General features: G+C 56.6%; 1 protein-coding gene across 1 annotated transcript in view; it reads left to right on the top strand.

Moving 5' to 3' along the window:
• The first annotated feature begins 3,583 nt into the window (after positions 1–3,583).
• The window catches only part of LOC133264340 (E3 ubiquitin-protein ligase BRE1B-like), a 40,217-nt gene continuing 16,613 nt past the window's right edge, over positions 3,584–27,187 (top strand). Inside the window, 14 exon segments of the mRNA XM_061444292.1 lie at positions 3,584–3,735; positions 4,424–4,591; positions 7,484–7,634; positions 11,168–11,383; positions 13,537–13,649; positions 14,889–14,969; positions 14,971–15,036; positions 17,544–17,618; positions 17,814–17,933; positions 19,382–19,538; positions 19,541–19,560; positions 23,416–23,551; positions 24,276–24,397; positions 25,640–25,819. Coding sequence (XP_061300276.1) covers positions 3,604–3,735; positions 4,424–4,591; positions 7,484–7,634; positions 11,168–11,383; positions 13,537–13,649; positions 14,889–14,969; positions 14,971–15,036; positions 17,544–17,618; positions 17,814–17,933; positions 19,382–19,538; positions 19,541–19,560; positions 23,416–23,551; positions 24,276–24,397; positions 25,640–25,819 — 1,737 coding nt within the window. The 5' untranslated portion in view covers positions 3,584–3,603.

Raw genomic sequence — 27,187 nt, 5'->3', positions numbered from 1 at the left:
TGGGGAGGGGGGGGGGGAAGAAGGGGGAGGGGAGAGGAGGAGGAGGTGACGTCATAAGCGGCGGCCGTGTCGAGCAGTGACGTCATAAGGGGCGGCCGCCTCGGGGTTGTGACGTCATAAAGGGCGGCCGTGTCGAGTGCTGATGTCATAAGCGGCGGCTGCCTTGGGGTTGTGACGTCATAAGCGGTACCCATCTCGAGTGGTGATGTCATAAGCGGCGGCCGTCTCAAGCCGTGACATCATAAGCAGTGGCCATCTTGGGGTGTGACATCATAATTGGTGGCCACCTTTGGGCGTGACGTCATAAAGGGCGGCCGTGTCGAGCGCTGATGTCACAAGCGGCGGCCATCTTAGCGTTGTGATGTCATAAAGAGTGGCCGTGTCGAGTGCTGATGTCATAAGCGGCGGCCATCTTGGCGTTGTGACATCATAAAGGGCGGCCGTGTCGAGTGCTGATGTCATAAGCGGCGGCCGTCTTGAGCAGTGACGTCATAAGCGGTACCCATCTCGAGTGGTGATGTCATAAGTGGCGGCCGTCTCGAGCAGTGACGTCATAAGGGGCGGCCGTCTTGGGGTGTGACGTCATAAAGGGCGGCTGTTGAGTGTGCTGACGTCATAAGGGGCGGCCATCTTGAGCAGTGATGTCATAATTGGTGGCCTTCTTTGGGTGTGACATCATAAAGGGCGGCCGTGTCGAGTGCTGATGTCACAAGCGGCGGCCATCTTGATTAGTGACGTCATAAGCGGGACCTGTCTCGAGTCGTGATGTCATAACTGGTGGCCGTCTCAAGTCGTGATGTCATGAGCAGCGGCCATCTTGGGGTGTGACGTCATAAAGGGCAGCCGTGTTGACTGCTGATGTCATAAGCCGCGGCCATCTTGGGTTGTGATGTCACAAGCGGCGGCCATGTTGGGCAGTGACGTCACCAGCGGTGGTCCCATGGGGTCTGCTGATGGCGGAGGCGGTGGCCATCTTGGAGAGTGACGTCATCAGCGTTAGCCATGTTGGTGACGTCATCAGCGTTGGCCGTGTACGAGTCGTGATGTCATAAAAGGCGGTTACTTTGCACAGTGATGTCATCAGCGGTTGCCGTCTTAGTGATGTCATAAGCAGCGGCCATATTGGATGTGCTGATGTCATAAGCAGCAGCCATATTGAATGCTGACGTCATAAATGGCGGCCATCTTGACCCGTGATGTCACAAGCGGCAGCCATCATGACCGGTGATGTCATAAGCAGCAGCCATATTGAATGCTGACGTCATAAATGGCGGCCATCTTGAATCTGATGATGTCACAACCGGCGGTCACCTCCAATGCTGACGTCAGAACCCGCGGCCATCTTGGGCAGTGATGTCACAACCGGCGGCCATCTTGAATCCAATGACGTCACCCCTCGACCTCCATCTTGAATCCAGTGACGTCATACCTAGCAGCCATCTTGAATCCAATGATGTCACCCGCGTTGGCCATCTTGAATCCAATGACGTCACCCCTCGTCCGCCATCTTGAATCCAGTGACATCATACCCAGCAGCCATCTTGAATCCAATGATGTCACCCCCTTGTCGGCCATCTTGAACCCAGTGACGTCACCCCTCGTCGGCCATCTTGAATCCAATGACGTCACCCTCGTCAGCCATCTTGAACCCAGTGATGTAACCACTCGTCAGCCATCTTGAATCCAATGACGTCACCCTCGTCGGCCATCTTGAATCCAATGACGTCACCCCTCGTCAGCCATCTTGAACGCAGTGACGTCACCCCCCGTCAGCCATCTTGAATCCAGTGACGTCACCCCTCGTCGTCCATCTTGAACGCAGTGACGTCACCACTCGTCAGCCATCTTGAACGCAGTGACGTCACCCCTCATCGGCCATCTTGAATCCAGTGACGTCACCCCTCGTCGGCCATCTTGAACAATGACGTCACCCCCCTCCCCCTTCCCCCCCCCGGCGGCCATCTTGAACCCGGCAACGGCCCCCTCCCCTCCCCCCCCCCCCCCCCAGCGGCCACCTTGACTCCAATGGATGTCGTAACCGGCGGCCATCTTGTGGTGGGAGGGCGGAGCTATGGGGCGCTATGGGGCCCAATGTGGGGCAGGAAGGAAAAGGGGGGGGGGGGGGGGGCGCGGAGGCGATGTGGGGCAATGGGGGGGGGATGTTTTTTACCCATTGTATATTATGGGATGCCCGCCCCCTCAGTGTAAAATAGGTTCCTTTTGAACACGATCTATGCAAAGCTGCTTTGTGATGGGCTATGGGGGGGACCCTATGGGGCTGGGGGGGGGGTCCCTATAGGGCCTGCCCCCCTCTTCCCCCCAGTGTGGGGCAATGTGGGGCTGTAGCTTTCCTGCTATGAATAAAGGGTTAAAACCGGTTTTGGGGACCCCCTGCCCCATAGGGGTCACTTATGGGGCTGGGGGAGGGGGGGGGGGGGTCCCCATAGGGGGTAATGGGGTGGGGGGGGTCCCTATGGGGTGGATGGGTCCCTATGGGAGATAATAGGGGGGGGGGGGCCCCTATGGGGTGGGGGGGGTCTCTATGGGGTGGGGGTGCCTATAGAGGGCAATGGGGTGTGGGAGGTCTCTATGGGGGGTTATGGGGTGCAGGGGATCCTTATGAGGTGGGGGTGTCCCTATGGGGTGGGTATCCCTATAGGGGGCAATGGGGTGGGGGTGTCCCTATGGGGTGGGGGAGTCCTTATGGGGTGGGTGTCCCTATAGGGGGCAATGGGGTGGGGGGCTCCCTATAGGAGGTAATGGGGGTGGGGGTGTTCATATGGGGTGGGGGCGTCCCTATGGGGTGGGTGTCCCTATAGGGGGCAATGGGGTGGGGAGGTTCCCTATAGGGGGCAATGGTGTAGGGGGGTCCCTATGGGGTGGGGGGGTTCCCTATAGGGCTCAATGGGGGTTGGGGGTGTCCCTATGGGGTGGGGGGGTCCCTATGGGGTGGGGGGGTCCCTGTAGGGGGCATTGGGGTTGGGGGTGTCCCTATGGGGTGGGGAGGTCCCTATAGGGGGTAATGGGGTTGGGGGTCGGTCCCTATGGGGTGGGGGGGTCCCTATGGGGTGGGTGTCCCTATAGGGGGCAATGGGGTGTGGGGGTCCCTATGGGGTGAGGGGGCTCCCTATAGGGCTCAATGGGGTTGGGGTCGTTCCCTCTGTGCCCCGACCGCTTAAGCTGCATTAAACGCAGCGTTGCCCCTTTAAGAGCGCTCGGCTCCGCCCCCTTTCCGCGCTGATTGGTCCCCGCGCCCGGAAGAGGGCGGGGCGTGCCGCTGCGCATGCGCCGCCTCAGTCGGGGCCTGGCCGCTGGCGGCGGCGGTTGGGGGAGCGGGGGCTCCGCCTCACGGAGCGCCCCATAGGCCCCATAGCGCCCCATAGGCCCCATAGCGCCCCATAGAGCCCCATAGAGGCCATAGAGCCCCACAGCGCCCCATAGAGGCCGCATAGAGCCCCATAGCGGCCCCATAGAGGCCGCATAGAGGCCCATAGAGGCCCATAGAGGCCCATAGAGGCTCCATAGAGGCCCATAGAGGCCCATAGAGGCCCATAGGCCCCATAGAGGCCCCATAGAGCCCCATAGCGGCCCCATAGAGGCCCCATGTCGGGGCCGGGGCTGAAGCGCGGCGCCCCCGAGCCCGGGGGGGGCCCCCCCGAGAAGAAGCCCCCCAGGGAGGAGCAGGCCCCGACCACGCTCATCGAGCCCCTGAGGCTGGGGGGCATCTCCTCAACGGTGGGGGGATAGGGGGGGATATGGGGGGGAAATGGGGGGATATGGGGGGGATATGGGGGGGATATAGGGGGAAATGGGGGGGATATGGGGGGCTGTGGGGGGGATATGGGGGTTTATGGGGGGGATATGGGGTGATATGGGTCCCTGTGGTGTTTGTATGGGTCTCTATGGGTCTCTATGTGTCTCTATGTGTCCCTATGTGTCCCTATGTGTCCCTGTGTCTCTATGTGTCCCTATGTGTCCTAATGTGTCCCAATGTGTCCCAATGTGTCTCTATGTGTCCCTATGTGTCTCTATGTGTCCCAATGTGTCTCTATGTGTCCCTATGTGTCCCTATGTGTCCCTGTGTCTCTATGTGTCCCTATGTGTCTCTATGTGTCCCAATGTGTCCCAATGTGTCTCTATGTGTCCCTATGTGTCTCTATGTGTCTCTATGGGTCTCTATGGTTCCCTATGGTTCCCTATGTGTCCCTATGTGTCCCTATGTGTCCCTATGTGTCCCTATGTGTCTCTATGTGTCCCTATGTGTCTCTATGTGTCCCTATGTGTCTCTATGGGTCCCTATGTGTCCCTATGTGTCCCTATGTGTCCCTATGTGTCCCTATGTGTCCCTATGTGTCTCTATGTGTCCCTATGGGTCTCTATGGGTCCCAATGTGTCCCTATGGGTCCCTGTGTGTCTCCGGCAGGAGGAGATGGACCTGAAGGTGCTGCAGTTCCGCAACAAGCGCCTGGCGGAGCGGCTGGAGCAGCGGCAGGCGGTGGAGGACGAGCTCCGGGAGCGCATCGAGCGCCTCGAGGAGCGCCAGGCCACCGACGACGCCACCCTGCTGCTCGTCAACCGCTCCTGGGCACAGGTACGGACCCGTGGGGACACATGGGGACACATAGGGACACATAGAGACACATAGAGACACATAGGGACACATAGGGACACATAGGGACACATAGAGACACATAGAGACACATAGGGACACATAGGGACACATAGGGACACATAGAGACACATAGAGACACATAGGGACACATAGAGACACGTAGGGACACATAGGGACACATAGAGACACATAGGGACACATAGGGACACATAGGGACCCATAGAGACACATAGGGACACATAGGGACACATAGAGACACATAGGGACCCATAGAGACACATAGAGACACATAGGGACACATAGAGACACATAGAGACACGTAGGGACACGTAGGGACACGTAGGGACACGTAGGGACACATAGAGACACATAGGGACCCATAGGGACCCATAGAGACACATAGAGACACATAGGGACACATAGAGACACATAGGGACACATAGAGACACATAGGGACACATAGGGACCCATAGAGACACATAGGGACACATAGGGACACATAGAGACACATAGGGACACATAGAGACACATAGAGACACATAGGGACCCATAGGGACACATAGAGACACATAGGGACACATAGAGACACATAGGGACACATAGGGACCCATAGAGACACATAGGGACACATAGGGACACATAGAGACACATAGGGACAAATAGAGACACATAGAGACACATAGGGACACATAGAGACACATAGAGACACGTAGGGACACGTAGGGACACGTAGGGACACGTAGGGACACATAGAGACACATAGGGACCCATAGGGACCCATAGAGACACATAGAGACACATAGGGACACATAGAGACACATAGGGACACATAGAGACACATAGGGACACATAGAGACACATAGAGACACATAGGGACACATAGGGACACATAGAGACACATAGGGACACATAGAGACACATAGAGACACATAGAGACACATAGAGACACATAGGGACACATAGAGACACATAGAGACACATAGGGACACGTAGGGACACGTAGGGACACGTAGGGACACATAGAGACACATAGGGACACATAGGGACACATAGGGACACATAGGGACACATAGAGACACATAGGGACACATAGAGACACATAGGGACACATAGGGACACATAGAGACACATAGGGACACATAGGGACACATAGGGACACATAGGGACACATAGAGACACATAGGGACACATAGGGACACATAGAGACACATAGGGACACATAGAGACACATAGGGACACATAGGGACACATAGGGACCCATAGAGACACATAGGGACACATAGAGACACATAGGGACACATAGGGACACATAGAGACACATAGGGACACATAGAGACACATAGGGACACATAGGGACACATAGGGACACATAGGGACACATAGAGACACATAGGGACACATAGAGACACATAGAGACACATAGGGAGCGCATCGAGCGCCTTGAGGAGCGCCAGGCCACCGACGATGCCACCCTGCTGCTTGTTTTCACCCCATTTCCCCCCATTCCACCTCTTTTTTCCCATTTCCCCCGTTTTTCCCATTTCCCCCCATTCCCCCACTTTTTTCCCATTTCCCCCCGTTTTCCCCCCATTTCCCCCCATTTCCCCCTTTTGCCCATTTTTACCCCATTCCATTTCCCCCATTTTTCCCATTTCCCCTATTTTCACCCCATTTCCCCCCCATTTCCCCCATTTTTCCCATTTCCCCATTTCCCATTTTCCCCCATTTCCCATTTTCCCCCATTTCCCCCATTTTTTCCCATTTCCCCCCATTTTCACCCATTTCCCCCCATTTCCCCCATTTTTGCCCATTTCCCCATTTTGCCCATTTTCCCCCCATTTCCCCCCATTTTTCCCATTTCACCCCATTTCCCCCATTTTTCCCGTTTCCCCCCATTTTCCCCCATTTTCACCCCATTTTCCCCCATTTCCCCCATTTTTCCCGTTTCCCCCCATTTTCCCCCATTTTCACCCCATTTCCCCCCATTTCCCCCCATTTTTTCCCGTTTCCCCCCATTTCCCCCCATTTTCCCCCCATTTTCCCCCATTTTCCCCCCATTTCCCCCATTTCCCCCATTTCCCATTTCCCCCCATTTTCCCCCCATTTTCCCCCCATTTCCCCCCATTTTTGCCCATTTTCACCCCATTTCCCCCCATTTCCCCCCATTTTCCCCCATTTCCCCCCATTTTCCCCCATTTTCACCCCATTCCCCCCATTTTTTCCCATTTTCCCCCATTTTCCCCCCATTTCCCCCCATTTTTGCCCATTTCCCCCATTTTCACCCCATTTCCCCCCATTTTCCCCCATTTCCCCCATTTTTTCCCATTTCCCCCCATTTTCCCTCATTTTCACCCATTTTCCCCCATTTTTCCCGTTTCCCCCCATTTTCACCCCATTTCCCCCCATTTTTCCCCCATTTTCCCCCATTTCCCCCCATTTCCCCCCATTTTCCCCCATTTCCCCCCATTCCCCCCCATTTCCCCCCATTTCCCCCCATTTCCCCCCATTTCCCCCATTTCCCCCCATTTCCCCCCATTTCCCCCCATTTCCCCCCATTTTCCCCCATTTCCCCCCATTTCCCCCCATTTTCCCCCCATTTCCCCCATTTTCCCCCCATTTCCCCCCATTTCCCCCCATTTCCCCCCATTTCCCCCCATTTCCCCCCATTTTCCCCCCATTTCCCCCATTTTCCCCCCATTTTCCCCCATTTTCCCCCCATTTCCCCCCATTTCCCCCCATTTTCCCCCATTTTCCCCCCATTTCCCCCCATTTTCCCCCATTTTCCCCCCATTTTCCCCCATTTCCCCCCATTTTCACCCCATTTCCCCGCATTTTCCCCCCATTTTCACCCCATTTCCCCCTCTCCCGCAGCTCGAGGCCGAGGTCCAGGCCCTGCTCCGCCGCTGCGAGGGGGTGGGGGGAGGGGCGCCCCCCCCGTGCCCCTCCCCCGCCGACCCCCCCGAGCCCCACCCCGAGGGGCCCGAACCCCCCCCCGGCGAGGGGGAGGGGCCTGAAAGGAGGGGTGAGAGCGGGGGAGGGGCAATGGGGGGGAATGGGGGTCAATGGGGGTCAATGGGGGTCAATCAGGGGTAATGGGGGTCAATCAGGGGTAATGGGGGTCAATGGGGGTAATGGGGGTCAATGGGGGGGAATGGGGGTCAATGGGGGTCAATCAGGGGTAATGGGGGTCAATGGGGGGGTAATGGGGTCAATGGGGGTAATAGGGATCAATGGGGGTCAGTGGGGGGTAATGGGGGTCAGTGGGGGGTCAATCAGGGGTAATGGGGGTCAATGGGGGGGTAATGGGGGTCAATGGGGTAATAGGGATCAATGGGGGTCAGTGGGGGGTAATGGGGGTCAGTGAGGGGGTCAATGGGGGTCTGGGGGGGAATGGGGGGGTCAATGGGGGGTTATTGGGGTCAGTGGGGGGGTAATGGGGGTCAATGGGGGGAATGGGGGTCTATGGACAGTAATGGGGGTCAATGGGTGGTAATGGGGGGGTAATGGGGTCAGGGGGGGTCAGTGGGGGGTAATGGGGGTCAATGCGGGTAATGGGGGTCAGTGGGGTAATAGGGGTCTGGGGGGTAATGGGGGTCAATAGGCGGTAATGGGGGTCAGTGGGGGGAATGGGGGTCAATGGGGGGAATGGGGGTCTGGGGGGAATGGGGGGGTCAATGGGGGGTTATTGGGGTCAGTGGGGGGGTAATGGGGGTCAATGGGGGGGTAATGGGGGTCAATGGGGGTAATAGGGATCAATGGGGGTCAGTGGGGGGTAATGGGGGTCAGTGAGGGGGTCAATGGGGGTCTGGGGGGGAATGGGGGGGTCAATGGGGGGTTATTGGGGTCGTTGGGGGGGTAATGGGGGGGTCAATGGGGGGTAATGGGGGTCAATGGGGGGAATGGGGGTCTATGGACAGTAATGGGGGTCAATGGGGGGGTAATGGGGGGGTAATGGGGTCTGTGGGGGGTAATGGGGTCAATGGGGGTAATGGGGGTCAGCGGGGGGGTCTGTGGGGGGTAATGGGGGTCAATGGGGGGGTCAATGGGGGGGAATGGGGGTCAATGGGGGGGGTAATGGGGGTCTATGGACAGTAATGGGGGTCAATGGGTGGTAATGGGGGGGTAATGGGGGTCAGTGGGGAATGGGGGGGTCAATGGGGGGGAATGGGGGTCAGTGGGGGGTAATGGGGGTCTATGGACAGTAATGGGGGTCAATGGGTGGTAATGGGGGGGTAATGGGGTCGGGGGGGTCAGTGGGGGGTAATGGGGGTCAATGCGGGTAATGGGGGTCAGTGGGGTAATAGGGGTCTGGGGGGTAATGGGGGTCAATAGGCGGTAATGGGGGTCAGTGGGGGGAATGGGGGTCAATGGGGGGAATGGGGGTCTGGGGGGAATGGGGGGGTCAATGGGGGGAATGGGGGTCAGTGGGGGGTAATGGGGGTCAATGGGGGTAATGGGGGTCAATGGGGGCGTAATGGGGGTCAATGGGGGTAATGGGGGTCAATGGGGTAATAGGGGTCAATGGGGGTCAGTGGGGGGTAATGGTCAATGCGGGTAATGGGGGTCAGTGGGGTAATAGGGGTCTGGGGGGTAATGGGGGTCGATGTTGGTCAATGGGGGGTAATGGGGGTCAATGGGGGAATGGGGGTCAATGGGGGGGTAATAGGGGTCAATGGGGGTCAGTGGGGGGTAATGGGGGTCGATAGGCGGTAATGGGGGTCAATGGGGGGAATGGGGGTCAATGGGGGGAATGGGGGTCTGGGGGGAATGGGGGGGTCAATGGGGGGGAATGGGGGTCAGTGGGGGGTAATGGGGCTCAATCGGGGTAATGGGGGTCAGTGGGGGTAATGGGGGTCTGGGGGAAATGGGGTCAATGGGGGGTAATGGGGGGCAGTGGGGTTAATGGGGGGCAGTGGGGGGAATGGGGGGGTCAGTGGGGGTGAATGGGGGTCAGTGGGGGGTAATGGGGGTCAATGCGGGGGAATGGGGTCAGTGCGGGGTAATAGGGGTCAATGGGGGGTAATGGGGGTCAATGGGGGTAATGGGGTGCAATAGGCGCCAATGGGTATCAGTGGGTGTCAGTGGGGTATCTATGGGGTGCAGTGGGTGCCAGTGGGTATCAACGGGCATCAGTGGCCGCCAATGGGTGTCAGTGGGTGTCAATGGGTGTCAGTGGGTGTCAATGGGCGTCAATGGGTGCCAGTGGGTATCAATGGGCGTCAATGGGTGCCGATGGGTGTCAATGGGCATCAGTGGGCATCAATGGGTGTCAGTGGGCATCAGTGGGCGTCAATGGGTATCAATGGGCGTCAATGGGTATCAATGGGCGTCAATGGGTATCAATGGGTGTCAACGGGCATCAGTGGGCGTCAATGGGCATCAATGGGTGTCAATGGGCGTCAATGGGTGCCAATGGGTATCAATGGGTGCCAGTGGGTATCAGTGGATGTCAGTGGGTATCAATGGGTGTCAGTGGGCGTCAATGGGTATCAGTGGGTATCAATGGGTGCCAGTGGGTATCAGTGGGCGTCAATGGGCATCAGTGGGTGTCAATGGGCGTCAATGGGTGCCAATGGGTATCAATGGGTGCCAGGGGGTATCAATGGGTGTCAATGGGTATCAGTGGGTGTCAATGGGTATCAATGGGTGTCAATGGGCGTCAATGGGTATCAATGGGTGTCAATGGGTATCAATGGGTATCAATGGGTGCCAATGGGTATCAATGGGCGTCAATGGGTGTCAACAGGCATCAGTGGGTGTCAGTGGGCATCAGTGGGTGCCAATGGGTGTCAATGGGTATCAATAGGCGTCAATGGGTGCCAATGGGTATCAATGGGTGCCAATGGGTCTCAATGGGTGTCAATGGGCATCAATGGGCGTCAGTGGGCATCAATGGGTGTCAATGGGTATCAATGGGTGTCAGTGGTTGTCAATGGGTATCAATAGGCGTCAATGGGTGCCAGTGGGGTGCAATGGGTGTCAATGGGTGTCAGTGGGCATCAATGGGTGTCAATGGGTATCAATAGGGTATCAATGGGTGCCAATGGGTATCAATGGGCGTCGGTGGGCATCAGTGGGTATCAATGGGGTGTCAATGGGTATCAGTGGGCGTCAGTGGGTATCAATGGGGTATCAATGGGTGCCAATGGGTATTAATGGGCGTCAATGGGTGTCAACGGGCATCAGTGGGCGTCAGTGGGCATCAATGGGTGTCAATGGGCGTCAATGGGTGTCAATGGGCGTCAATGGGCATCAATGGGTGTCAATGGGCGTCAATGGGTATCAATGGGTGTCAATGAGTGTCAATGGGCATCAATGGGTATCAATGGGCGTCAATGGGTGTCAACGGGCATCAGTGGGTGTCAATGGGCGTCAATGGGTCTCAATGGGTATCAATGGGTGTCAATGAGTGTCAGTGGGCATCAGTGGGTATCAATGGGTGTCAATGGGTATCAATGGGTGCCAATGGGTATCAATGAGGCATCAATGGGTGCCAATGGGTTATCAATGGGGGGGATCCCTCACTCTCTTCCCCTCCCCCCCCCCCCCACCCAGACCCATGGCCGTGCTCCTCTGCTCCCCTCCCCCCTCCGTCGGCCGCCTCCTTCCTGTTGGCGCTGAGCCGTCAGGGGGCGGGGCCTCCTGCGTCAGCCTCGGGGGCGGGGCCGCCTCAAGGGGAGGGGCTTCGGGCGGCGCTGGCGCGCCTCGTGCACGTGCTGGCCCGCGCCCAGGAGCGCGCGCGCGCCGCTGGGGGGCGCCTGGCGGGAAACGGTGAGAGCGGGGATGGGAATGGGGGGTTATTATGGGATGGGAATGGGGGGTTATTATGGGATGGGAGTGGGGTTATTATGGGATGGGAATGGGGGGTTATTATGGGATGGGGAATGGGGTTATTATGGGATGGGAATGGGGGGGAATGGGGTGGGATTGGGGGGGGAAATGGGGGGTTATTATGGGATGGGAATGGGGGGGAATGGGGATATTATGGGATGGGAATGGGGGGTTATTATGGGATGGGAATGGGGTGGGATTGGGGGGGAATGGGGATATTATGGGATGGGAATGGGGGGTTATTATGGGATGGGAATGGGGGGGAATGGGGTGGGATTGGGGGGGGAATGGGGATATTATGGGATGGGAATGGGGGGTTATTATGGGATGGGAATGGGGATATTATGGGATGGGAGTGGGGATATTATGGGATGGGAATGGGGGGTTATTATGGGATGGGAATGGGGATATTATGGGATGGGAGTGGGGTTATTATGGGATGGGAATGGGGGGTTATTATGGGATGGGAATGGGGGGGAATGGGGTGGGATTGGGGGGGGAATGGGGATATTATGGGATGGGAATGGGGGGTTATTATGGGATGGGAATGGGGGGGAATGGGGTGGGATTGGGGGGGGAATGGGGGGTTATGGGATGGGAATGGGGGGTTATTATGGGATGGGAATGGGGGGGAATGGGGTGGGATTGGGGGGGGAATGGGGGGTTATGGGATGGGAATGGGGGGTTATTATGGGGGGGGAATGGGGTGGGATTGGGGGGGGAATGGGGATATGGGATGGGAATGGGGTTATTATGGGATGGGAATGGGGTTATTATGGGATGGGAATGGGGGGTTATTATGGGATGGGAATGGGGGGTTATTATGGGATGAGAATGGGGGGTTATTATGGGATGGGAATGGGGGGTTACTTATGGGATGGGAATGGGGTTATTATGGGATGGGAATGGGGTTATTATGGGATGGGAATGGGGGGGAATGGGGTGGGATTGGGGGGGGAATGGGGATATGGGATGGGAATGGGGTTATTATGGGATGGGAATGGGGTTATTATGGGATGGGAATGGGGGGTTATTATGGGATGGGAATGGGGGGTTATTATGGGATGAGAATGGGGGGTTATTATGGGATGGGAATGGGGGGTTATTATGGGATGGGAATGGGGTTATTATGGGATGGGAATGGGGTTATTATGGGATGGGAATGGGGGGGAATGGGGTGGGATTGGGGGGGGAATGGGGATATTATGGGATGGAATTGGGGGGGAATGGGGTTATGGGGGGGAATGGGGGGTTATGGGGTGGATTGGGGGGAATGGGGTTATTATGGGGGGTTATTATGGGGTGAGATTGGGGGGGGAATGGGTGGGAATGGGGTTTTTATGGGGGGAATGGGGAGGAATGGGGTTATTTTGGGGGGGATGTGGTTATGAGAGGGAATGGGGTACCATAGGGTTCCCATAGGTGCCATTGGGATACCAGTAGGTGCTAATGGGTGCCATTGGGATACCACTGGGTGCCAGTGGGTGTCATTGGGATACATTTGGGTGCCATTGGGATCCCACTGGGTACCAGTGGGTGCCATTGGGGTACGTTTGGGTGCCATTGCTTACCAATGGGTGCCATTGGGATACCTTTGGGTGCCAATGGATGCCATTGGGATACTATTGGGTGCCATTGGGATACCAGTGGGTGCCTTTGGGATACTTTTGGGTACCAATGGGTGTCATTGGGATACCATTGGGTACCAATGGCTGCCATTGGGATACCTTTGGGTGCCATTGGGATACCAATGGGTGCCATTGGGATACCTTTGGATGCCATTGGGATACCATTGGGTACCAGTAGGTGCCATTGGGATACCATTGGGTGCCATTGGGATCCCATTGGGTACCAATGGGTGCTATTGGGATCCCATTAGGTACCAATGGTTGCCTTTGGGTGCCATTGGGAACCAATGGGTGTCATTGGGATACCTTTGGGTGCCATTGGTGTACCAATGGGTGCCATTGGGATACCGTTGGGTGCCATTGGGATACCTTTGGGTGCCATTGGTTACCAATGGGTGCCGTTACGATACCATTGGGTGCCATTGGGATCCCATTGGGTACCAATGGGTGCTGCCCCCCCCCCAGCTGAACTGCCAGAGCCAGGCCGGGTGCTGCTGCGGGAGCTGCTGCGGGAGCACCGGAGGCTGCAGGACCTGACCCTGCAGCTGCAGGAGAAGCATCACCGGGAGTCCCTGGAGGTAATGGGGCTCAGTGGGGCTCAATGGGGGGCAGTGGGGCTCAATGGGGGGCGATGGGGGCAATGGGGGAAATGGGGTGATGGGGGCACTAAGTGTCCCTGTGGTATCCCCATGGTGTCCCTATGAGTATCCCCATGGTATCCCTATGAATATCCCCATGGTATCCTTATGGATAGTTCTATGGGGATCCCCATGGTATCCCTATGGGTATCCCCATGGTATCCTTATGGATAGTTCTATGGGGATCCCTATGGTGTCCCTATGGGTATCCCCGTGGGTATCCCTATGGGCAAGGCTTCCCTATGGGTATCCCCATGGTGTCCCTATGGGTATCCCCATGGTGTCCCTATGGGTATCCCCGTGGTATCCGTATAGATAGGTCTATGGGTATCGCAATGGGTATCCCTATGGGTGTCCCCATTGTATCCCTATGGATATCCTCATGGTATCTCTATGGGTATCCCTATGGGTATCCCTATGGTATCCCCATGGTGTTCCTATGGGTGTTTCTGTGGGTATCCCCATGGTATCCCTATGGGTGTCCCTATGGGTATTCCCATGGTGTCCCTATGGGTATTCCCATGCTGTCCCCATGGGTATCTCTATGTCTATCCCTAGGGGTATCCCCATGGTATCCACATGGTGTCCTTATGGGTATCCCTAAGGTATTCCTATGGGTATCCCTATGGTATCCCCATGGTATCCCTATGAATATTCCTATGGGTATCCCTATGGGTATCCCCATGGTATCCCCATGCTGTCCCCATGATATCCCTATGGGTATCCCCATGGGTATCCCCATGCTGTCCCCATGGTATCCCCATGATATCCCTATGGGTATCCCCATGGGTATCCCTATGGGTATCCCTATGGGTATCCCTATGCTGTCCCCACGCTATCCCCATGGTATCCCTATGGGTATCCCCATGCTGTCCCCATGGTATCCCCATGATATCCCTATGGGTATCCCTATGAATATCCCTATGGGTATCCCTATGGGTATCCCCATGGTATCCCCATGCTGTCCCCATGATATCCCTATGGGTATCCCCATGCTGTCCCCATGATATCCCCATGGGTATCCCTATGGGTATCCCTATGGGTATCCCTATGGTATCCCTATGAATATCCCTATGGGTATCCCTATGGGTATCCCCATGCTGTCCCCATGATATCCCCATGGGTATCCCTATGGGTATCCCTATGGGTATCCCCATGCTATCCCCCTGCTGCCCCCAGCTGGCTGAGCTCCAGGACAAGGCCACGTCGGCCGAGACCAAGGTGTTGGAGATGGGGACGACGCTGGAGGGGCTGCAGTGGGGACAGCGCCAAGCTGCGCAAGCGCGAGGGCCGCCTCGACCGCCGCCTGGCCGAGGCCCTGGAGCAGGTGAAGCCTGGCCCCATTGCGGCCCCATAGCAAGCATTGCATCCCCATAGCATCCATTGCGGCCCCATAGCAAGCACTGTATCCCTATAGCATCCGTTACGTTGCCATAGCCAATGTTGCATCACCGTAGCATCCGTTGTGTTACCATAGCAACCATTGCATCACCATAGCAACCATTGCATTCCCCATAGCATCCATTGCGGCCCCATAGCATCCATTGCGGCCCCATAGCAAGCGTTGCATCCCTATAGCATCCGTTGCGTTGCCATAGCCATCGTTGCATCACCGTACCATCCGTTGTGTTACCATAGCAACCATTGCATCCCCATAGCATCCATTGCGGCCCCATAGCAAGCATTGCATCCCTATAGCGTCCATTGTGTTACCATAGCAACCATTGCGTCCCCATAGCATCCATTGCGGCCCCATAGCAAGCGTTGCATCCCTATAGCATCCATTGCGTCACTATAGCCACCGTTGCATCACTGTAGCATCCGTTGTGTTACCATAGCAACCATTGCATCACCATAGCATCCATTGCGGCCCCATAGCAAGCATTGCATCCCTATAGCATCCATTGTGTTACCATAGCAACCATTGCATCACCATAGCAACCATTGCGTCCCCATGGCATCCATTGCAGCCCTATAGCAAGCGTTGCATCCCTATAGCAAGCATTGCATCCCTATAGCATCCATTGCGTTGCCATAGCCACCATTGCATCACCGTAGCTTCCGATGTGTTACCATAGCAACCATTGCATCACCATAGCAACCATTGCATCACCATAGCAACAATTGCATCCCCATAGCATCCATTGCAGCCCCATAGCAAGCATTGGCTCCCTATAGCAGCCATTGTGTCGCCATAGCAACCATTGGGTCCCCGTAGCAACCACTAGTCCTCATAGCAGCCATCGTGTCACCATAGCAACCATTGTGTCCCATAGCAACCATTGTGTCCCCATAACAACCATTGCGTCCCCGTAGCATCCATTGCGTCACCATGGTCACCATTGCATCTCCGTATCATCCATTGTGTTACCATAGCAACCATTGCATCCCTATAGCATCTGTTGCATCACTATAGCCACCATTGCATCCCCATAGCAACCATAGTGTTACCATAGCAACCATTGCATCACCATAGCAACCACTGCATCACCATAGCAACCACTGCATCACCATAGCAACCATTGCATCGCCATAGCAACCATTGTTTCCGCTTAGGAGCCATTGTGTCCCCATAGCAACCGTTGTGTCCACACAGCAACTGCAGCATCCTCATAGCATCCATTGTGTTGCCATAGCAACCATTGCATCCATATAGCATCCATTGCATCACCATAACAACCATTGGGTCACCGTAACAACTACTGCATCCCCATAGCCTCCATTGCATCACCATAGCAACCACTATCCCGATAGCATCCATTGTGTCACCATAGCAACCGTTAAATCCCCATAGCATCTACTGCGTTACCATAGCAACTGTTGCGTTCCCCATAGCATCCATTGTGTTGCCATAGCAACCGTTGTGCCTGCATAACCACATAGCATCCAATGTATTGTCATAGCAACGTGTTCCCATAGCAACCATTGCGTCCCCATAGCATCCATTGAATCCCTGTAGCATCTATTGCGTCACCATAGCAACCATTGTGTCACTATAGCCTCCGTTTCGTTACCATAGCGACCATTGCATCAGCATCGAGTCCGTTGTGTTACCATAGCAACCGATTCATCACCATAGCAGCCATTGTGTTGCCATAGCACCCATTGCATCCCCATAGCATCCATTGCGTCCCCATAGCAACCATTGCATCCCCATAGCAACCATTGCGTCCCCATCGCAACCATTGCGTCCCCATAGCATCCATTGTGTTGCCATAGCAACTATTGCATCACCATAGCATCCATTGCGTCCCCATAATAACCATTGCGTCCCCATAGCATCCATTGTGTCGCCATAGCAACCATTGCGTCTCCATAGCAACCATTGCGTCCCCATAGCATCCATTGCGTCCCCATAGCAACCATGGCGTCGCCATAGCAACCATTGCATTCCCCATAGCATCCATTGCGGCCCCATAGCATCCATTGCGTCCCCATAGCAACCATTGCGTCCCCATAGCATCCATTGCGTCCCCATAGCAACCATTGCGTCCCCATAGCATCCATTGCATCACCATAGCAACCATTGCGTCCCCATAGCATCCATTGCATTGCCATAGCAACCATTGCGTCCCCATAGCAACCATTGCGTCCCCATAGCATCCATTGCGTTGCCATAGCAACCATTGTGTTGCCCATTGCCCCATTGCTCCCCATTGCTCCCCATTGCCCCCCATTACCTCCATTGACCCCCATTGACCCCATTCCCCCCCATTGACCCCATTGCTCCCCATTGAATCCCTTACCCCCCCATTACCCCATTCCCCTCATTAACCCCATTACCCCCATTAACCCCATTACCCCCATTGACCCCCATCTCCCCACTGTCCCCAGCTGACCTCCGGCTCCTATGGCTCTGCCAGCTCCGGAGGCTTCCAGGGGGGACAAATCACCCTCAGCATGCAAAAGGTATGGGGGGGGGGAATCTATGGGGCTGGGTGGGAGGGGGGCAACGGGGTGCAATGGGGGGCAATGGGTGTAATGGGGGGCAATGGGTGTAATGGGGGGCAATGGGGGGTAATGGGGGGCAATGGGTGTAATGGGGGGGTTATGGGGGGGCAATGGGGGTCAGTGCTATGGGGTGACCCCCTGGTTATGGGGCAGTTTGAGATGCTGAACGCGGAGCTGGAGGGGAACCAGGAGCTGGCCAACAGCCGCATGGCCGAGCTGGAGAAGCTGCAGCAGGAGCTGCAGCAGGCCGTGAGGGGGCACGAGCGCCTCAAGGTAATGGGGGTGATGGGGGTCAATGGGGTGATGGGGGTCAATGGGGTGATGGGGGTAATGGGGTAATGGGGGTGATGGGGTAATGGGGGTCAATGGGGTGATGGGGGTAATGGGGTGATGGGGGTGATGGGGGTAATGGGGTGATGGGGGTAATGGGGTGATGGGGGTAATGGGGGTCAATGGGGTAATGGGGGTGATGGGGGTAATGGGGTGATGGGTGTAATGGGGGTCAATGGGGTGATGGGGGTAATGGGGGTGATGGGGGCAATGGGGGTCAATGGGGTAATGGGGGTGATGGGGGTAATGGGGTGATGGGGTTAATGGGGTGATGGGGGTAATGGGGGTCAATGGGGTAATGGGGGTGATGGGGGTAATGGGGGTCAATGGGGTAATGGGGGTCAATGGGGTGATGGGTTAATGGGGGTGATGGGGGTAATGGAGGTAATGGGGATAAAGGAGGTAATGGGGCAGATGTGTAACGTGATGCATAACACATGATCACGTGTGTAACACAAACACCTATGAACGTGCAACACGTATGAACATGCAACACGTATGAACACGCATCACCTTCGCACACCCGTAACACGTAGGAACGTGCAGGTGAAATGTAACGCGTTACATGTATGTAACATGTAATACATATGAACACATATGTATGCAACACATGAGGATGCATATAACCTGTCTCTAACATACATAATTACAAACACACCTTAACACATCTGTAATGCATGTAACATGTCATACATATGAGCCCACATACAACATCGGTAACATGCGATGCATAACATGCGTGTGACATATATGAACACACATGTAACACAAACATGTATGAACATGCAACACATATGAACATGCTTCACATACGCACACCCGTAACACGTAGGAACGCGCAGGTAAAATGTAACGCGTTACACGCATGTAACATGTAATACATATGAACGCACATGTATGTAACACGTGAGGACACACATAACACATCTGTAACATGAACACACAACACATCGGTAAATCATATAACATGCTTGTAAGCACGCGTGTAACATGTAATACGCAATGCATAACACATGAACGCACATATAACACAAACACATGAACACGCTTCACATGCGCACACCCGTAACACATAGGAACGCGCAGGTAAAATGTAACGCGTTTCATGTATGTAACATGCAATACACGTATGCAACACGAGGATGCATGTAACGCACCTGTAACATACGCAACACGAACACACGTTAACGCATCGGTAACTCATGCGTACGAGCACGCGTGTAACGTGTAACACGACGCGTAACACCTGAACACGCGTGTAACACACACGTATGAACATGCAACACATATGAACACGCAACACCTATGACCACCCACGACCACGCACCCCGTATGCGTGTCCCACGCGTGTCCCACGCGTGTCCCACGCGTGTCCCACGCGTGTCCCGCAGGTGGCGCTGCGCTCGCTGCCCGAGGAGGCCGTCAAGGAGACGCTGGAGTACAAGGTGCTCCAGTCCCAGTTCTCGCTGCTCTACCACGAGAGCCTGCAGGTGAAGACCCAGCTGGACGAGGCCCGAGCCCTCCTCCTCACCACCAAGAACAGCCACCTCCGCACATCGAGCACATGGAGGTGGGTCCCACTTGGGGGGCTGTTGAGGCCGTTGGGGGCCGTTGAGTCCGTTGGGGGCCGTTGGGTCTGTTGAGGGTCATTGAATCCATTGGGGGGCCGTTGAGTCCGTTGGGGGCCGTTGGGGACCATTGAGTCCATTGGGGTCCTCTTGGGTCCATTGGGGGCCTTTGTGTCCATTGAGTCCATTGGGGTCCCATGAGTCCATGGAGCCATTAGTGCCCATTAGGGTCCTCTTGGGTCCATTGGGGGCCATTTGTGTCCATTGAGTCCGTTGGGGGCCATTGGGGACCATTGGGGGCCATTGAGTCTGTTGGGGGTCGTTGAGTCCATTGGGGGGCCGTTGAGTCCGTTGGGGGCCGTTGAGTCCGTTGGGGGTCATTGAATCCATTGGGGGGCCGTTGAGTCCGTTGGGGGCCGTTGGGGACCGTTGAGTCCATTGGGGTCCTCTTGGGTCCATTGGGGGCCCTTTGTGTCCATTGAGTCCATTGGGGGCCATTGTGTCCATTGGGGGGGCATTGAGTCCGTTGGGGAGGCATTGAGTCTGTTGGGTGCCATTGAGTCCGTTGGGGGCCGTTGGGTCTGTTGAGGGTCGTTGAGTCCGTTGGGGGGCATTGAGTCCATTGGGGGGCCGTTGAGTCCGTTGGGGGCCATTGGGGGCCGTTGAGTCCATTGGGGTCCTCTTGGGTCCATTGGGGGCCCTTTGTGTCCATTGAGTCCATTGGGGACCATTGAGTCCATTGGGGACCATTGGGGGCCATTGAGTCGGTTGGGGGGTTGTTGAGTCCATTGGGGGGGCATTGAGTCCATTGGGGGCCATTGAGTCTGTTGGGGGTCGTTGAGTCCATTGGGGGGCCGTTGAGTCCGTTGGGGGCCGTTGGGTCTGTTGAGGGTCGTTGAGTCCGTTGGGGGGCCATTGAGTCCGTTGGGGGCCATTGGGGACCATTGAGTCCATTGGGGTCCTCTTGGGTCCATTGGGGGCCCTTTGTGTCCATTGAGTCTATTGGGGGCCATTGGGGACCATTGAGTCCATTGGGGACCATTGGGGGCCATTGAGTCGGTTGGGGGGTTATTGAGTCCATTGGGGGGGCATTGAGTCCATTGGGGGCCATTGAGTCTGTTGGGGGTCGTTGAGTCCATTGGGGGGGCGTTGAGTCCGTTGGGGCCATTGGGGGCCGTTGAGTCCATTGGGGTCCTCTTGGGTCCATTGGGGGCCCTTTGTGTCCATTGAGTCCATTGGGGGCCATTGTGTCCATTGGGGGGGCATTGAGTCCGTTGGGGAGGCATTGAGTCTGTTGGGTGCCATTGAGTCCGTTGGGGGCCGTTGGGTCTGTTGAGGGTCGTTGAGTCCATTGGGGGGCATTGAGTCCATTGGGGGGGCGTTGAGTCCGTTGGGGGCCATTGGGGGCCGTTGAGTCCATTGGGGTCCTCTTGGGTCCATTGGGGGCCCTTTGTGTCCATTGAGTCCATTGGGGACCATTGAGTCCATTGGGGACCATTGGGGGCCATTGAGTCGGTTGGGGGGTTGTTGAGTCCATTGGGGGGCATTGAGTCCATTGGGGGCCATTGAGTCTGCTGGGGGTCGGTGAGTCCACTGGGGGGGCATTGAGTCTGTTGGGGGCCATTGAGTCCATTGGGGGCCATTTGTGCCATTGGGTGCCCATTGATGCCCATTGAGTCGATTGATGCCCATTGGGTGCCCATTGATGCCCATTGAGTCGATTGATGCCCATTGGGTGCCCATTGATGCCCATTGAGTCGATTGGTGCCCATTGGGTGCCCATTGATACCCATTGAGTCGATTGGTGCCCAATGGGTTCCCATTGGTGCCCATTGAGTCGATTGGTGCCCATTGGGTCCCATTGGTGCCCATTGAGTCGATTGGTGCCCATTGGGTGCCATTGGTGCCCATTGAGTCGATTGGTGCCCATTGGGTGCCATTGGTGCCCAATGGGTGCCATTGGTGCCCATTGAGTCGATTGGTGCCCATTGGGTGCCCATTGATGCCCATTGAGTCGATTGGTGCCCATTGGGTGCCCATTGAGTCGATTGGTGCCCATTGGGTGCCCATTGAGTCGATTGGTGCCCATTGGGTGCCCATTGATGCCCATTGAGTCGATTGGTGCCCATTGAGTCGATTGGTGCCCAGTGGGTGTCCATTGATGCCCATTGAGTCGATTGATGCCCATTGGGTGCCATTGGTGCCCATTGGGTGCCCATTGATGCCCATTGAGTCTATTGGTGCCCATTGAGTTGATTGGTTCCCATTGGGTGCCCACTGATGCCCATTGAGTCGATTGGTGCCCATTGGGTCCGTTTGAGTCCATTGGGTGCCCATTGAGTTCCCATTGAGTCGATTGGTGCCCATTGGGTCCATTGGGTGCCCATTGCTGCCCATTGAGTCGATTGGTGCCCATTGGGTCCATTGAGTCCATTGGGTGCCCATTGGGGTCCCATTGAGTCCCTTGGGTGCCCATTGATGCCCATTGAGTCGATTGGTGCCCATTGAGTCGATTGGTGCCCAATGGGTGTCCATTGATGCCCATTGAGTCGATTGGTGCCCATTGGGTGCCCATTGATGCCCATTGAGTCGATTGGTGCCCATTGGGTGCCATTGGTGCCCATTGGGTGCCCATTGATGCCCATTGAGTTGATTGGTGCCCAATGGGTGCCCATTGATGCCCATGGAGTCGATTGGTGCCCATTGGGTGCCGTTGGTGCCCATTGAGTCGATTGGTGCCCATTGGGTGCCATTGGTGCCCAATGGGTGCCATTGGTGCCCATTGAGTCGATTGGTGCCCATTGAGTCGATTGGTGCCCATTGGGTGCCATTGGTGCCCATTGGGTGCCCATTGATGCCCATTGAGTCGATTGGTGCCCATTGGGTGCCCATTGAGTCGATTGGTGCCCATTGGGTGCCCATTGAGTCGATTGGTGCCCATTGGGTGCCCATTGATGCCCATTGAGTCGATTGGTGCCCATTGAGTCGATTGGTGCCCAATGGGTGTCCATTGATGCCCATTGAGTCGATTGATGCCCATTGGGTGCCATTGGTGCCCATTGGGTGCCCATTGATGCCCATTGAGTCTATTGGTGCCCATTGAGTTGATTGGTTCCCATTGGGTGCCCACTGATGCCCATTGAGTCGATTGGTGCCCATTGGGTCCATTTGAGTCCATTGGGTGCCCATTGAGTTCCCATTGAGTCGATTGGTGCCCATTGGGTGCCCATTGATGCCCATTGCTGCCCATTGAGTCGATTGGTGCCCATTGGGTCCATTGAGTCCATTGGGTGCCCATTGGGGTCCCATTGAGTCCCTTGGGTGCCCATTGGTGCCCATTGAGTCGATTGGTGCCCATTGAGTCGATTGGTGCCCATTGGGTGCCATTGGTGCCCACTGGGTGCCCATTGATGCCCATTGAGTCGATTGGTGCCCGTTGGGTCCGTTTGAGTCCATTGGGTGCCCATTGAGTTCCCATTGAGTCGATTGGTGCCCATTGGGTCCATTGGGTGCCCATTGATGCCCATTGAGTCGATTGGTGCCCATTGGGTCTATTGAGTCCATTGGGTGCCCATTGGGGTCCCATTGAGTCGATTGGTGCCCATTGAGTTCCCATTGAGTCGATCGGTGCCCATTGGGTGCCCATTGAGTCAATCGGTGCCCATTGAGTCCATTGGGTGCCCATTGGGTGCCCATTGAGTCGATTGGTGCCCATTGGGCTCCCATTGAGTCGATCGATGCCCATTGAGTCCATTGGGTGCCGTTGATACCCATTGGGTGCCCATTGGGGGGGTGGGTGTCCCCCCCCATATCTCACATCGATGTGTGTGTCCCCCCACCCCAACCCCGTGCCCCAGAGCGACGAGCTGGGGGTGCAGAAGCGCCTGCGCACCGAGGTCATCCAGTTGGAGGACACCCTGGCCCAGGTGCGCAAGGAGTACGAGATGCTGCGCATCGAGTTCGAGCAGAACCTGGCCGCCAACGAGCAGGCTGGTGAGCGACCCACATCCCGACCCATAGGGAGACCCATAGGGACCCATGGAGACTCATTGGGAGCCATAGGGGTTCATTGAGAGCCATAGGGACTCAGCACGTAGACCCCATTGAGAGCCATAGGGGCCCATAGAGGGCCATAGGGCCCCATTGAGAGCCATAGAGACCCGTTGAGACCCATAGGGATCCATAGGGGCCCATTGAGACCGTAGGGACCCATTGAGACCATAGGGATCCATTGAAACCATAGGGACCCATTGAGACCATAGGGACCCATTGAGACCCATAGGGATCCATTGAGACCATAGAGACCCATTGAGAGCCATAGGGACACATACGGACTCCTGAGAGGCATAGGGACCCACTGAGACTATAGAAACTATAGGGACCCATAGAGACCATAGAGACCCATTGAGACCCATAGAGACCCATTGACAGCCATAGAGACCCATAGTGACCATAGAGACCTATTGAGAACCATAGACACCATAGAGCATCAGAGAGACCATAGAGACACATGAGGACCCATTGAGCGCCATAGTGACCCATAGAGACCCATAGAAACCATAAAACTCATTGAAACCATAGAGACCCATAGCAACCTATAGGGAATATAGCAACCCATGGTGACCATAGAGACTTATAGAGTCCCTTAAAGAGCCATAGAGCCCCATAGGGACCCATAGAGCCCCCCCATAACCCCGCTGTCATCCCCCCCCCCCAGGCCCCATCAATAGGGAGATGCGCCACCTCATCAGCAGCCTCCAGAACCACAACCACCAGCTCAAGGGCGATGTCCAGCGCTACAAGAGGAAGCTGCGGGAGGTGCAGGCCGAGATCAACAAGGTGGGAGGAGCTTCGGGGTGGCGTTGCCCCTTTAAGGGCATGGGTGGTGTTGCCCCTTTAAGGGCATGGGTGCTGTTGCCTCTTTAAGAGAATGGGTGGCGTTGCCCCTTTAAGGGCATGGGTGGTGTTGCCCCTTTAAGAGAATGGGTGGCGTTGCCCCTTCAATGGGTGGCGTTGCCCCTTTAATAGAATTGGTGGCATTGCCCTTTTAATAGAATGGGTGGCATTGCCCCTTTAACAGAATGGATGGTGTTCCCCTTTAAGGTAATGGGTGGTGGTGCCCTTATAAGGCAATGGGAGGCACCCTTTTAAGGGAACAAGTGGCGTTGCCCCTTTAAGGGCAGGGGTGGGTTGCCCCTTTAAGGGATTGGGTGGTGATGTCCCTTTAAGGGAATGGGTGCTGTTGCCCCGTTAAGCGCATGAGTGGTGTTGCCCCTTTAAGGGAATGGGTGGGGTTGCCCCGTCAAGGCAATATGTGGGATTGCCCCTTTAAGGGAATGAACGGCATTGCCCCTTTAAGGCAATGGGTGGAATTGCCCCTTTAAGGCAATAGGTGGCCTTGCCCCTTTAAGAGCATGGATGGCATGGGCCGTTTAAGGGACTGAGAGTGGGTACACGGGTGGGGACCACCACTAGCAGTGTGTGACCCCTTTAAGGAGCTGAGGTATGGTGGCTCCCATCCACCAGGATGTGTAGCCCCTTTAAGGGAAAGCACTGGGACACTTGTGGGGCCCACCTATAGCAGCATGCAGCCCTTTTAAGGGGGCTATGCATATGCTGTAATGCAATGGGTGTACCGGTGGGGCCCACCAGTAGCAGTGTGTTGCCCCTTTAAGGGGGCAATGGGTATACTACAAGGTTATGGGTGTAGTGGTGGGTCCCACCCATAAAGATGCATAGCCCTTTTAAGGGGGGGGTGCATGTGGGTTCCACCCACAAAGGGGTGTAGCCCCTTTAAGAGGTGGGGGTAAGCTAAGGGAGGGCTGGCCAGCATTGGTGAATGGGCGGGGCCTGCCCTCCTCTGATTGGCTGTTGCCCTTTTAAGGGGGGTGAGGCAGTCCCCTCTCCCCACCAATGGGTTTGCCTGGCCTTAAAAGGGCAATGGGCGTGAACGAGGGCCTGTGGGCCCACAGAGGGATCCTTAAAAGGGCCTCGTTGTGGGCGGGGCTAAAAGGGGGTGTGGTCCCGTCTCTTAAAGGGGCAATGCCATCATTGACCCCACCCCCCCCCTTTCTCCTTTAGCTCCGCCTCCAGGCCACCGGAGCCCCTCCCCCTTCCCCCATCGCCCCTCCCCCTCCTCCCCCGCCCACCCCTCCCCCACCCCCACCCCCCCCACCCCTTCTTCCCAGGACGAGCCCCCCCCACCTCCGCCCCTCCCCCCCCCCTCGGGGGCTGCTGCCCCCGCCCCTCCCCCCCCTCCGGGCCCCGCCCCTTTGAAGGAGGAGGACGGAGGGGGCGTGGCCCCGGAGCCCAAGCGGGAGGAGGCGGCCCCGCCCCCTCGGCGGGGTGGGGGGGAGGAGGAGGAGCTTCCGAGCCCCGCCCCCGCCACCCCTCCCCCACCCCGCGCCAAGGAACCCCCCTGCCCCCTCCCCCCCCCGTTCCCATCCTCCCCGGGCCCCTCCCCCCTCCCCCCTCCTCCTCCCAATCCCGGCCCCGGAGCTTCCCGGGAGCGGCCGAGGGCCAAGGGGGGAGGGGGAGGGGCGGGGGGAGGGGGAGGCCCCGCCCCCACCCCCGAGGAGGCCAAGAAAAAGGATTCGGAGCTGCTCAAGCAACTGCGGGGGGAGCTCAAGAGAGGATGGGGGGGCTATGGGGTGGCTATGGGGCGCTATGGGGTGGGCTATGGGGGCTTTGGGGTGTCTATGGGGGCTATGGGGTGTCTATGGGGGGCTATGGGGGGGCTATGGGGCACTATGGGGGGTCTATGGGGGTGTCTGTGGGGGGCTATGGGGTGTCTATGGGGGGGCTATGGGGCTCTATGGGATTTATGGGGTGCTATGGGGGGCTATGGGGTGTCTATGGGGGGCTATGGGGTGTCTATGGGGGGCTTTGGGGTGTCTAGGGGGGCTATGGGGGGGCTATGGGGCACTATGGGGGTCTATGGGGTGTCTATGGGGGGCTATGGGGTGTCTATGGGGGCTTTGGGGTGTCTATGGAAGGCTATGGGGTGTCTATGGGGGGCTTTGGGGTGTCTATGGGGGGCTATGGGGTGTCTATGGGGAGCTATGGGGTGTCTATGGGGGGCTATGGGGTGTCTATGGGGGGCTTTGGGGTGTCTATGGGGGGCTATGGGGTGTCTATGGCGGGCTATGGGGGTGTCTATGAGGGGTATGGGGTGTCTGTGGGGGGCTATGGGGTGTCTATGAGGGGCTATGGGGTGTCTGTGGGGGGCTTTGGGGTGTCTAGGGGGGGCTATGGGGGGCTATGGGGCACTATGTGGGGCTGTGGGGGTCTATGGGGTGCTATGGGGGGCTATGGGGATCTATGGGGTGTCTATGGGGGCTATGGGGTGTCTGGGGGGGCTATGGGGTGTCTATGGGGGGCTTTGGGGTGTCTAGGGGGGGCTATGGGGGGGCTATGGGGCACTATGTGGGGCTGTGGGGGTCTATGGGGTGCTATGGGGGGGCTATGGGGATCTATGGGGTGTCTATGGGGGGCTATGGGGGGTTTATGGGGTTCTATGGGGGAGCTATGGGGTGCTATGGGGGGGCTATGGGGGTTTATGGGGTGGCTATGGGGGGGTATGCCGGGTTTATGGGGTGCTATGGGGGGTCTATGGGGTGTCTATGGAGG

Source organism: Pezoporus flaviventris, unplaced genomic scaffold, assembly GCF_033815535.1.
Source record: "Pezoporus flaviventris isolate CSIRO_AGI_PZ_B2104156 unplaced genomic scaffold, CSIRO_AGI_Pfla_v1 ptg000773l, whole genome shotgun sequence".
Lineage (NCBI taxonomy): Eukaryota > Metazoa > Chordata > Aves > Psittaciformes > Psittacidae > Pezoporus > Pezoporus flaviventris.
Note: the sequence above shows the minus strand (reverse complement) of the source record. Positions and strands in the feature narration are given on the sequence as shown.